Source organism: Protomyctophum parallelum (assembly GCF_964188405.1).
Source record: "Protomyctophum parallelum genome assembly, chromosome: 18".
Taxonomy (NCBI): domain Eukaryota; kingdom Metazoa; phylum Chordata; class Actinopteri; order Myctophiformes; family Myctophidae; genus Protomyctophum; species Protomyctophum parallelum.
In genome coordinates, this window is record NC_139716.1 from 41,376,054 (window position 1) to 41,389,143 (window position 13,090).

Here is a 13,090-nt window from a genome sequence, read left to right on the forward strand (position 1 = left end):
AAGCTTCTATCCTAGCTCAGGAGGCGCCGCATGCAAACCACGACTCAACCCCGCCCTCCATGCTGCCATTCAGCTACAGAGGCTGCACACAACACACACACACACGCACACACACACACGCACGCACACACACACGCACAGCATGAGGCAGAAATCTCTCCAAAGCAGTGATGTAGTATACAGTAGCGCGGCAGCAGCATGGGGTCGGGGCCTGGCAGCGGTGGTGGTGGTGCAGGACTTTTGTCCGTATGTAATTATATCCCAGAGATTCCTTTATTATTATTATGCCGCCCCCCCCACCCCCGGCTCCCTCGCTCTGCCAGAACCCCCCCCCCCCCCCCCTTTGCCTCCGGAAGTGTCTTTTGATTCCGTTGAAATAGAGGGTCGAGGGTCGGAGATGGGAGCATTATATTGTATATGCAGGCCAGACACGCTGGGCTGAAAGCTCCACTATACTCTGTGGTTTTTGACAGCAGTGGAAAATAACTAAGTACATTCAATCAAGTACTGTTACTTAACCCATTCTGACCTGAGATCAGATTCATATGAGTTTTCCACTGGACACACACTGGTCTGATCAACCCATTCTGACCTGAGATCAGATTCTAGAAATGTCAGTCGCTCTTCGATTTTTCAAAAAATAGCAGACCTACAAGCTCGTATCGCGCCACTCGGTGGCGCGATACGAGCTTGTAGATCTGCTATTTTTCAATAGCTAAAGCATAACATGATGCCGACACCAAAATGGGTGCCCGGTCAGAATTGGTTAATTACACATTTTTTTAGGTGCTTTTACATTACATGAGTGTTCAAAAAAAAAAATCACACCTGTGTGAACCGAGTGGTGCAACTCCCCTCTCTCCCCCCCTCCTCCCTCTCTCTCTCTCTCTCTCTCTCTCTCTCTCTGCTCCGTCAGATTAGCTTTATTATGGATATCAATGAACCTAGACAGTCAGAAGTTCGATTTGCGTCCAGCAGGTGGCAGCCATGTCACATACTTCTCTCGTTCCAATTTCACGCATGCGCACGCCACTCGTGCTCTTGACGGATGCGCGACTGATGCATGATACACACGGACATTCCTGGTCGTAGGAGTGGTTGCACCACTCAAAAAGTGATACTCTACTGACTCCACTATATCTCAGAGGCAAATATTGTACTTTTCCCTACAATTATTGGACAGTTTAGTAACTCGTGAAATGGCACATTTTAGATTTTGGTGCTTTTACTGTTTGTTGCCTTTATTTTGACTTTTGTACTTTTACTCAAATTCTGAATATGGGAATTTGTGGCCCTTTTACTTAACCCATTCTGACCGGGCACCCATTTTGGTGTTAGCATCATGTTATGCTTTAGCTATTGAAAAATAGCAGATCTACAAGCTCATATCGCGCCACCGAGTGGCGCGATACGAGCTTGTAGGTCTGCTATTTTTGAAAAATCGAAGACACTTTTAGAATCTGATCTCAGGTCAGAATGAGTTAAGTAAAAACTTCCACCAGTGGCTTTTGAGCAGTCGCCTGCAGGCTCCAACGAGTGCCAACATCAGTGCCCCAAACAAAGCCCCCGGGGAGGGATGCGAGGAGGAGGCGGCAGTGGGCCTCTCCTTCCCCCGATGCGAGGAGGAGGCGGCAGTGGGCCTCTCCTTCCCCCCGTCTGCCTGTGCGTCTTAACAGTGCAAAGTGACCCAGTTGTATTGTCTGGTGGATTATAGTGCAACGCTTGTGGTAGGATATTTGTGTAACATGTAACAAAAGTCGGGGCCACAGTGCTCCAGTGTTCGTGTGCTCTAAGGGCGTTTTCTTTGAACATATATATATATATATATATATATATATACTTCTTCCAACGCGTCCCGAATTCCGAATTGGGTCTGGAAAGGGCCCGTGGATATATGTTTGACTATGGAGGCAGCCGTGGCCGGGGTCCTTTCCTCCACTGAGTGCGCTCGTCGTTCCTCCAGTTAAATTGTTAAGTTATTGGGCTTTAATCCATTCTGACCTGAGATCAGATTCATACGAGGTTTCCACCGGACACACACTGGTCTGATTAACCCATTCTGACCTGAGATCAGATTCTAAAAATGTCAGTCGTTCTTCGATTTCTTTCAAAAATAGCAGACCTACAAGCTCGTATCGCGCCACTCGGTGGCGCGATATGAGCTTGTAGATCTGCTATTTTTCAATAGCTAAAGCACGACATGATGCCGACACCAAAATGGGTGCCCGGTCAGAATGGGTTAAATTGTTAAGTTATTGGGCTTTAATCCGTGGTACTCGATATTCCTCGGCTGTGTGCTGGGACTCATTAATGTGTCTTCCACCCTGGTAAGGCCCTGCCCTTGCGACGACCTTTGGTTCTAAAAAAGAGAACGTTCCCCCATCACAGTGTGATTATCACACATAAATGAAGCCCACCGGGGATTTGCTCCCTTATTTTTAAATAAAGTATGATATATCTTAAATTAAAGAATCCAATTAGGTTTTTCCTTTTTTTTTTTTTTTTTTTTTTTTAAACAGGAAGACCCTAATGTAGTGTTGCTCACATTATAATAATTTGTGTCAGACAAAATCCTCTCGCTGAGTTCAGAATTAGCTTAGCATTAGGCTTTGCTTAAATAACATTTTATTTTATTTCCCTTTTTTTATCCCTTCCCTCAACCCCCTCAGGTTACAATGTAAGCTTGGGCGCTATAGCTTGTTTGTCTGTCTGGAATTAAGGGATAGTTGAATGTAAGTGCTTTTAAAGTAGATGTGTCGATGGACAGCCCTCGGGGGGGAAGTGCTCCCTTTGAAGAGAAGATAACAGGGAAAGCGGGTCATGAAGAAAGCATTTTCTCTTTGATATAGCCACCCAATTCATTAGCACAGTGGGAAAGCTCTTTTTATAAAGCAAGCCTGCAGTGTCAATGTAGCATCCAGCTAGGAAATATGCAGCATCCATCCGGTAGACACAACACATGCGGGCACCAAGCAAGCACGGCAAAATGCACTCTTAACAGTTTGACTCCATAAAATGCTTTACCCTTTATCAAATATTCTGCGCTGCCGAGATTGTTTTATTACCTTTAGAGCATACGCTGAATTATTAACGACGAAAATCCGGCGAAGAATGGTCCGTCGGCTGATGTTTTGATCATCAGTACCAGCGGCCATTACAATGCGCTACACTGTAGCACATTTTGTGCTACAAACATCGGTAGCATTATAAATGAAATACAAAAAAAACCCCTACCTATTCCATTTCTCCCCCCTCTATTTCCCATTCCAAGTGCATTTGTCGTATTATGTAATGCCAGCGGCGCTATATTCTAAAGCATCCTCAGGTACATATTTAAACTATTTCCACGTGGGTAGATCTTGTTGAGCTGGTCATTTTGAAAGTAGCTCACAAGTAAAAAAAATCACACCAGTGTGAACCAAGTGGTGCAACTCCCGTCGTCCAGCAGGTGGCAGCCATGTCACATACTTCTCTCGTTCCAATTTCACGCATGCGCACACCACTCGTGCTCACACACAGGTCACAGGTACCTACCTACCTACCTACACACATCACAAACACGTACACAGCTACACGGACATTGCAAGCTGGATGTAGAAGTGGTTGCACCACTTAAAAAGGGTGGGCACCCCTGCGCTACAGGATCCGCCTCCATGAGGCATTGTAGTCCAAACAAACCCCCCCCGTCCACTTACATTGAGCTCAATTTCCCAGAAGCCCTATAGCAGCCCAGATGATGACTTGATTTCCTGGTTTCGTCATCATAACGCGACGGCCTCGTCATCAGGTCCCGGATAAATCAGCTGTTTCTTTTTTATTCTTTTAAAACGGCGAATTAAACGCATTAAACAAATCGTCGGGTATAGCGTTTTACGCGAGGTGGAACACTGGATTAAACAATTAGCGGCCCGTCAAACTGTTAATATTGCTCTGAATGTGTAAAAATGAACACCCCGAGATTTCACTGTGCAAAACATCTTTCCCTGTTGCTGTTGATCTGTTTTTAGTATTTCATCTGGACTTTGGCCCATAATCTTACGGACTGTCAAGCATCCGCCTCATACATATTCATAGAATGCTGAGTAGCTGATATAGTCTTGAAGGCTGAACTGTATCCCCGAGGCGGCCGTAGGAAGCAAAAGGTCGTCTCCCTTGACTAGTTAAAGGAAATCGGAGCAAGTCACTGGGTCAACTGAGGTGGGTCTGCGCGTGCCAGAGTGCATTGTGGGTAACGGATAAAGGCCCTGATGGCTCAATTGTGGGCTGGGATGAGATGAGGCAATCAACGGCTGTGTCTTGTGTACTCAAGTAGGCTACTATATACTAGGTTACTATGTTCTGAGGTACGTTTACTTTACTGGAGTATTTCAGTTTTTCCGTACTTTTACTTTTACTCCACTGCATCTCAGAGGAAAATATTATACGTTTACTCCACTACAATTGTTTGACAACTCAGCTCCATATATGGATACATTTTATACGTTTGAAAACGTATGCAATTGGGAATTTGGGACATTCTGCATAACAAGTACTTTCTACTTTGGCACTTTAACCCATTTTGCGCGGGAACCCATTTTGGTGTCAGCATCATGTTATGCTTTAGCTATTGAAAAATAGCAGATCTACAAGCTCATAGCGCGCCACCGAGTGGCGCGCTATGAGCTTGTAGGTCTGCTATTTTTGAAAAATCGAAGAACGACTGACATTTTTAGAATCTCATCTCAGGTCAGAATGGGTTCATCAGACCAGTGTGTGTCCAGTGGAAACCTCGTATGAATCTGATCTCAGGCCAGAATGGGTTAAGTATATTTTGATAGCAATACTTTTATACTAAAGTACATTTTGATTACCTACTTTTTAGTAGGCTATTTCTACATTGCAAAACTTTTACTTAAGTAAAAAGAAATGTCAGCGTAGCTTTTTCCACCGCTGGGTTACAGATAAGGCCTGATGGCTCAATTGTGGGCTGGAATAACCCATTCTGACCTGAGATCAGATTCATACGAGGTTTCCACTGGACACACACTGGTCTGATGAACCCATTCTGACCTGAGATCAGATTCTAAAAAATGTCAGTCGCTCTTCGATTTTTCAAAAATAGCAGACCTACAAGCTCGTATCGCGCCACTCGGTGGCGCGATATGAGCTTGTAGATCTGCTATTTTTAAATAGCTAAAGCATGACATGATGCCGACACCAAAATGGGTGCCCGGTCAGAATGGAATAAGTGAGGCAATCAGCGGCTGTGTCTCTGGGAAGACATGCACCTGTCTGTCTGTCTGACGTCTGTTTCTGTCAGAGAGCGAGAAGGAGGCGAGGATATCTCATTTTGCCTCGTTCCATACATTTTCCATTCCATTCACCTCAGCTCGCATGCTAATTAACTGTGGTGGTTGCCATGGCTTCTCCCTGTGTGAGCGTGGGTGTGTTTTTGTATGTATTATTATTTTTATTTATTTTTATTTTACATCTTCTCTTCTCTTCAGCAACTTCTCAAACTATAAACCTCTCATATATTGTCCGGGGGCTCCAATAATATGTTGTCTTGAGTTTATTCAGCTATTGAATGGCAGCGGCTCCCTGCGGCGCTAGACGTTGTCGACACATTGACCTGTTAACGATCTGTTGGATGCTTTGCGCTGGTGGTGATTAGTGACATTAAAATGGATTCCAATAGGTAGTTTAGTAGAAAACGGATTCACGGCAGCAGGCAGAATAGGAATGGCACTCTCGTCAAGTATAGCAAGGCTTTTGCTGAAAAGGCACTGAGACAATAATCGGTTTTTTTGGGGGTGGGGAACATTCTAATTAGGCAGAGCGTAGTCGATCTCTTATTCTGTTTTCCCTCTTTCCTTTGTGTCCGTGTGTCAGCTGCATTGTCCTTATAGCCATGCATCCGATCTGCATTAGTTTTGCACATTTTGCTGTTATTGTCGACGTTAACATTGTCTTCTTAACCTGGTTCCAATGCTGTTACAAGATCTGTGCTCTGGTACCCACGATGCAAAGCACAAAGAATGATCTCTGTTCTATTCTTCTTTTACAGGAGAAAAAGAGCATTAAAAGTAAGATATGGTCCTAAACTCTTTTTTTTTTTTTTTTTCATTTTAATTCTCTTTACGGGCAAATTAAGGCAGCATGCTTGGCTTGGTTGTGCTCCCACCCTCGCTCTTGCTTGTTTTTGGTTTTCCCATACCTTTATTACCTTTTCATCAGGGTCATGAAAAAAAAAAGGAAAAAAAAGACATCGCCAACATTACCTCTCTGCCACCGTGGGACGCCTAACATAGGGTGTTTGCAGCAGGGAATGTGGGGGCGGGCTCAATCTCACTATATACGCTTCACTCGCAGGCTATATGGCAGACAAATTTGGGTTTGTTGTAGAGATGTCCCGATGCTGTATCGGTATCGGAAAAGCATCGGTATCGGCCCTTATTTGTCATAATCGGTTCATATCGGTATCGGCAAATATGCCAGTCTAACCACCGATCCGACACAGGGGTGTAAGGGGTTGACACTATGGCAGGTAAATAAAAATGTTGGTGCACGTGGAGTTGCCCAAACTGCAAGTGCACATTTGAGTGAGGAGTCTGCTATAAACACAACACGAGATATATAGCTAGATACAACACGAGATCACAACACTGGTATCGGTATCGGCTGACACAGAAATGGTGGTATCGGGATCGTAAAAAAGTGTATCGGGACATCCCTAGTTTGCTGGCACTCGTGAAAACGATCATTGTTTACATAATAATGGATAAAGTCTTTGTAGTTTCCAATGGTAGTCGCTGACAGCCGGGCTATCCACTCGATCTGTTGCACTGGAGGGGCCACCTTAAGCCCATAATGTGCTTTCCAGAATAATACACCAAACGTAGCTAATCTGAGGCCTGTGCCCAGCTGGGTAATTGCTTAACCCATTCTGACCTGAGATCAGATTCATACGAGGTTTCCGCCGGACACACACTGGTCTGATGAACCCATTCTGACCTGAGATCAGATTCTAAAAATGTCAGTCGTTCTTCGATTTTTCAAAAATAGCAGACCTACAAGCTCGTATCGCGCCACTCGGTGGCGCGATATGAGCTTGTAGATCTGCTATTTTTCAATAGCTAAAGCATAACATGATGCTGACACCAAAATGGGTGCCCGTTCAGAATGGGTTAAGACCCCTATTTAGTGGATTTAAGAGGATATCAGGCCGTCTGAGCCATGCGAAGCTATTAAGGGACTTAGATCAGACTGTGATTGCCATCTGTCAATCACCAGATAGAGGGAAAGAAGAAGTGGAAAAAAAAAGAAAAACAGTTTCTGTGCTCTTGTCTCGCAGACATGCTCACCTATGATTAAAGAGTGTACAACACAGTAACCGCACGCACGCATGGCGCACGCACATACACACATACACAGCAGGCCTATAAGCGCACATGCTTTATTTGTTAGACTTTTAAAGTAAAAACACATGAGTACCTCCTGTCTCCCTCCCTCTTTCTTTCTCTCTCTCTCTCTCCATGGCTCCTGTCCCTATATCCCCTTCGCCCCTCCCAGTACGAACACATACTGAAGCATGACATTTGTCCGATTCACGCCACGTTTTTATTTATTTTATTTCTTTTTTCTTCTTTTCTGTTGTTGTTGTTGTTTTTAGTTGTTGATTTTGATTACTTTGAGGCTGTTGATGTAGCCGACAGAGTCGGCTTATTCATTGTCTTTTGTTTTTGTCATGTGGTTATATAATATGGATTCTTGCATGAATGCAGTGAACGCAATTGTATGTCGGTATAACCCCAACCATTCGCCAGTGATACAATTCTAAACTTCTGCATCCATCAGAGCACCAAAGTCTGACGTCAATATCGGTAGAGGGCGCTAAGTCCACAGGTTCATGTACTTTTTATTTGGATAGGGGGATCTTGGATCGCCTCATATAAGAACTGTGTTTGAAAAATAAACAAATCATGCCGGCCGTTTCACTCATATGGATATGAAGAATCAACTGACTGAGAGAAAACACTAATGTTACTGCTGCTGAATTAGTTACACTTTCGAAACAAAGGTATCAAATATGACTGACTGTCGTAAACGATACAGAGACACCTCCCTGACGATATCGCCGAGACAGCTTGTTTATTTTTGGACCACAGTTCTTATGAGACGATTTTAAGATGACCCTGTGTTATTCTCCATGGAGAAAAAGGTCCATGAACCAGGGGACGAGTGAGTGACGTCAGGACTTCAGCGCTCTATAGTGCTTGTTAATTGTGCCACGGTGACCAATAAGCTCCATTCTTAGTCTGTAACCCAAAATGATCAACACGTAATGTAGTACAGTGATTACCAAACGAAATACAATGAGGGAATCCATAGCAACCACTGTCATGCCACACACACACACACCACACACAGTATATTCCATCCAGATACTATTTCAGTCCAAGAGCTAAGAGTTTCTGTGTTTTAGTTTTGTTTTCTTCCATTCATGTATTGTTCCACTTTTGGTCGAAAACGAACGTTTGTCACTTAACTTGTCTCTTTCTCTCTCCTTTCTCTTTCCCGTGTTCCTCCCTATAGACTCCCGGCCCTTGCCTGACGTAGCCATGACCGGCAAGTGCACGCGGGAATGCGACGAGTACGGCCACTCGGACTCCTGCTGGATGCCGGTGCGCACGTCGCCCGAGCGGCGCCCCTCCTCCAAATCGACCACCACCACCACCCACCAACAGCCCCAACCACAACAACAACCAAAGCTTTCCACCTTCGGCGGCTGCAGCAGCAGCAGCAGCAGCAGCAGCAGCAGCAGCAGTGGCGGCGGCGGCGGCGCCGAGCCGCCCGGCAGCCAGGAGACCCTCGCCGTGGCCGCCTGCATGGCCAACGGAGACCCCACCGCCCCCCCGGTGGCCCACATGATGCAGGGCGACCGCAACCGCAACCTTCTCAACAAGAAGATGGCCTCCTCCTCCTCCTCCTACGAGTCCTTCGTGGGCTCGCCCGCCTACGGCTCGTCGCCCGGGGGCGGCGGCGGGGAGGAGGTGCTGGGCCACCCCACCGAGGAGATCCCCCTGGCGCCCACCGGGGAGTACAAGCCCACCTCCTGCGGCACGCTGACAAGGCGGGAGGTCTACCTGTGAGCCGGGGGGTTGGGGCCGGGTTTTGTCCCCTGCTGCGCCGCAAACACACATGGCACCATCATATTAGTCGCTTTTTCTTCCCCCGCCACCACCGCGGCCCTCTCTAGACGCTCTTACCCACCCCCCCAATGCCCCAACCTATAAGCCAGACTCTAAACTCCCCTCCAAACACTTTGATGATAGCTCCTTAGCGAGAAAGCCAAGTGGACATATAAACATAGTGCTTTTTTTTTTGTTGCTAGCGCTATAACTCTGGCACCTCTCCTGGCTAAACATATAGGGGGAGGGGGAGGTCGGAGGAGGAGGTCGGTGAGGGTATTTGAGGACAAGAACATGGCTCCTCTGCTGGATAGGCGGGCCCTCCAACAAACGATCTGCTGCCCTGACAGTCAAACCTGTACAATAACCCAAATCATTCTCCATAGAAATGCATGCACTGCACCATGTCCCCGTGTGCCCCCCCCACATTAACACTAAACCCCCTGTGAAGTCCCTGACATATGACTCTGTACAAAAGACGGACCGTTTCTCCGTTCCTGTTGTACTTTTGCTTTTTCTAGAATCCCAACGTGTACCTATATACGGCACGGGCCGGCTCCTTCTTTGAAGCACGTCCGTCTCTCTCTCTCTCTCTCTCTCTCTCTCTCGTCGCTGATGTGTCGCGCCGGTCAAACAATATACCAAACGGGCGCTTGTCGTGGTCTCGGCCGTACTGACCCCACGATGGATTGTGTGTGCTTAAAGTGTCCCCCTGACCAGAGACCAAAACCCCGACCACATTATTAGACACATTGTAAAAGGCTTCGCTATACACAGGTATGGCTGGGAAAGACTTGAAGCTTTATTGACATTGTGTGAAGGCGGGGGACGCGTCTCTTTGGCCTCGCTCAGGGGAGGCTCTCGGACTCAAGCCGGAGGGGGTTTGCTACTGTGTATGTCACACAGGTTTACGACACACAACTGGTGTCAAACCATGGATGGACGAAGACTGACTCTACCGTAACCAGTTCGTGTATAATTATATCCTTTATGTTCTTTAAACGTGATAAAAATGAAATGTCGGCCACTGTAAATAATGCATTGGACGAGGACACACACACACACGCGCACACACACACACACACACACACACACACACACACACGAAACACACACACACACACACACACACACACACACACACACTGTCATTCCTTTTGTCGCTATCAGTCTTTTCTCATTCTCTCATTCTTTGTCTGTATTGGGGGAGTTGGAGAGCAAAACCACTCGTAAAGAGTAGAGTTCTTTAGAGCCGATAAGCCAATAACTAATCAGCACGAAAAACAAAGCATTACAAATGTGTGTACACACTACATGCAGACGCACACGCACACATGCACACACACGCACGCATGCACTCCGGCGCTAATGGGCTGAACATTCCTTGGGTGAGGGCAGTGTACATAACATGCTGAGACAAATTTTCTTTTTTTTTTAATAAAGAAAATATAAAGGTTGGAACTGTAATGTGTGTATATGGGCCATATGCAGCATACAGTCATTGTGTGTGTATGGGCCATATATATATATATATATATGTTTCTATAACAATGATAATAGGCTATAGTGCATTGTTATGAACAATCTATATTCCCAAGAGAGCTGCAAGGCCAGCTTTTATAGTGTTAAATACCTTTTTTATGTTGTGTGTTAGACTGAGCAATAAACATATTGGTCCCTCGACCAACAACTTATTTTATTTTTTCCTCACACACACCCACACCCACACCCACACACACCCACACACACACACACACACACACACACACACGTAGGCTTTTCGACGATTCTGACCAATGACCACACACACACACGCGCGTAGCGATCGACCGCGTGTCCTTCATCGTCAGCAGACATTGCATTTCACGTCGCCGAATCGGCAAAAAGGCATCCTCGAGCAAGAATGTAAGAATCAGCTCAATGGAGATCAATCAAATAATAATAATAATAATAATAATAACACAGTCTGGGAGGTTCAGTTAAGGGTATGTCGTCTCTGTTGGGTGGAAACCTCCTATGTCCAAAACTGGTACTTTTCAGGATTCAAATTTTTAAAAAGCAGCAGATCAGCGAGCTAGAATAATGCGCTTCTTTTGATACTTTAGTGTCACAGACACGTTTAGTGAGACCCACAAAAAGTTACAAATATATATATTAAGAGGTTTCTGTCCGACAGTGACGATACACATGTACAGCGGCAAAATGGCTTTCAGGTAGTGTCTCGCTTTAAGTACACACACATTGTTGAGGTCGAACCATGCGAATGTGATGTGTATGAAGTTGAACAAAGATGTCCATTCCAACTCTGTGAGAGCCGGCACTCACGGTCACACACATGCACACACACACACACACACACACACACACACACACACACACACACACACACGCACACACACACACACAAACAGTAATACACACTGACATTGAGACATTGTGCCTCTGTCCATGGCGAGCTGTCTTTTTTTCACAGCTGCAGAGGCACAGCATCTCAAGACGAAGCAAACAATATCAGATGCAATGGAACTTTTTGTTTTTGTATGTTTAGCAAAAACCTTTGGTTTGATCGGAGCTGCGTTGTTGGTTCTTTTTTGTTTGTTTGTTTTTTTTCCTCTCTGCAGTCCGGCAATCTGTAGTCTGTAAGTACTACTCGTTGTTTGAAAGAAAGTGCTCCTATACTTAACAACTGTATACATAAATATGTACTTTTTATTGCACGTTTAATGGGAACTTACTTCACTTACTGAGAAGGAAGACGAAAAAAAGAAATGCTGTAAAAGAAAATGTACAAAAAAAAATCCTATCCCTGTATACATGAAGGTTCACCTTGTTGCTTGCTTTTGTTATACCTAAACAGACATTAGCCAGGTAGTACGACTTAGTAGACAAGTAGAGGGAGAAAGGTTTTTCGACCATTGAAAACTTGTTTTATATCATAGTTTGTCTTATTATTGTTTGTCATTATCACATATAATCACATTTCTTTAATTTTTGACCGAGCAAATCCAAATCACAAGTATACGGTTTCATTTAAGTTCAACTTACTCTGTAAAGTGTGATTTTTTGCAAACAATTGTATCCGCATGGTTTTTCATTTTCTTTCCATCTCATATTTCATTCTTCCTTTTTTTTTAATGGCATTATTGACATACATCACTTTTTTATACAACAGTCAAATCCGTGGAAATGTATTGCGTGTTTTTCCCCCTTTTTTTTCTTTTTTTTCATTATCTGGTGCCACTTTGTATATTTAGAGTGCTTCTGTAAAAAAGAAAAATCTACAAAAAAAAAGGAAAAAAAAAGAAAAACAAAACCACAAGAACTAGAGTGAATGCAAAATATGCAATTGTGCCTTTTTATACCTATTGGTATGATTAAATGTTGGTTCGGAATGGTGCATAACCGATTATGCTGACAACTGACATGCTTACAAAAAAAAGACAAGACAGGGTGGCGTTTGAGAAGCCAACGGAAACGCATCATGCTGATTTGCATATCACAGGCGAAATCCCATGATGTCACAAGGCTTGTCGGAGGAAGACCAGTCGGTCAACTGTCAATGAGCCTGAGTCTAATGCCCAAGCAGCTGCTGTGAGGGGTCCAGTCACCCACTTAAGCCCGTATAGTTGACCCAGGTCAGGCTAATGGCTCTTTTCCACAACAAGACCCGCAAGCGAACCGCGCTGTTGAAACCTAGGCTATATTTCACTGTGTTCTGGAGTTGTTTCCATACAGTGGAAACGTTGTTTGTCGAGTGGTTCTCAACTTGTGGGTCGTCAGGACCCCCATGAGAGTCCCCACATGAGGGGGGGGGGGGGGGGGGGGGGGGGGGGGGGGGGGGAGGTGACAGTCAAGTGAATAGAAAATAGAAAAGAAAAAGGCCATGACTGCATCAAAAGTAATCAACATAAAACCTGGCC

At 45.0% G+C, this 13,090-nt stretch overlaps 1 protein-coding gene across 1 annotated transcript in view; it reads left to right on the forward strand.

Annotated features, from left to right (window-relative positions):
- Positions 1-10,260, forward strand: part of pcdh7b (protocadherin 7b) — a gene marked incomplete at its 5' end in the record, with an annotated part of 71,053 nt that extends 60,793 nt beyond the window's left edge. The window contains 2 exons of the mRNA XM_083788921.1: positions 6,047-6,065; positions 8,575-10,260. Of these exons, the coding sequence (XP_083645047.1) occupies positions 6,047-6,065; positions 8,575-9,131 (576 nt within the window). The 3' untranslated portion in view covers positions 9,132-10,260. The remainder of the gene's footprint in view (positions 1-6,046; positions 6,066-8,574) is intronic.
- Between the last annotated feature and the right edge of the window lie 2,830 nt (positions 10,261-13,090).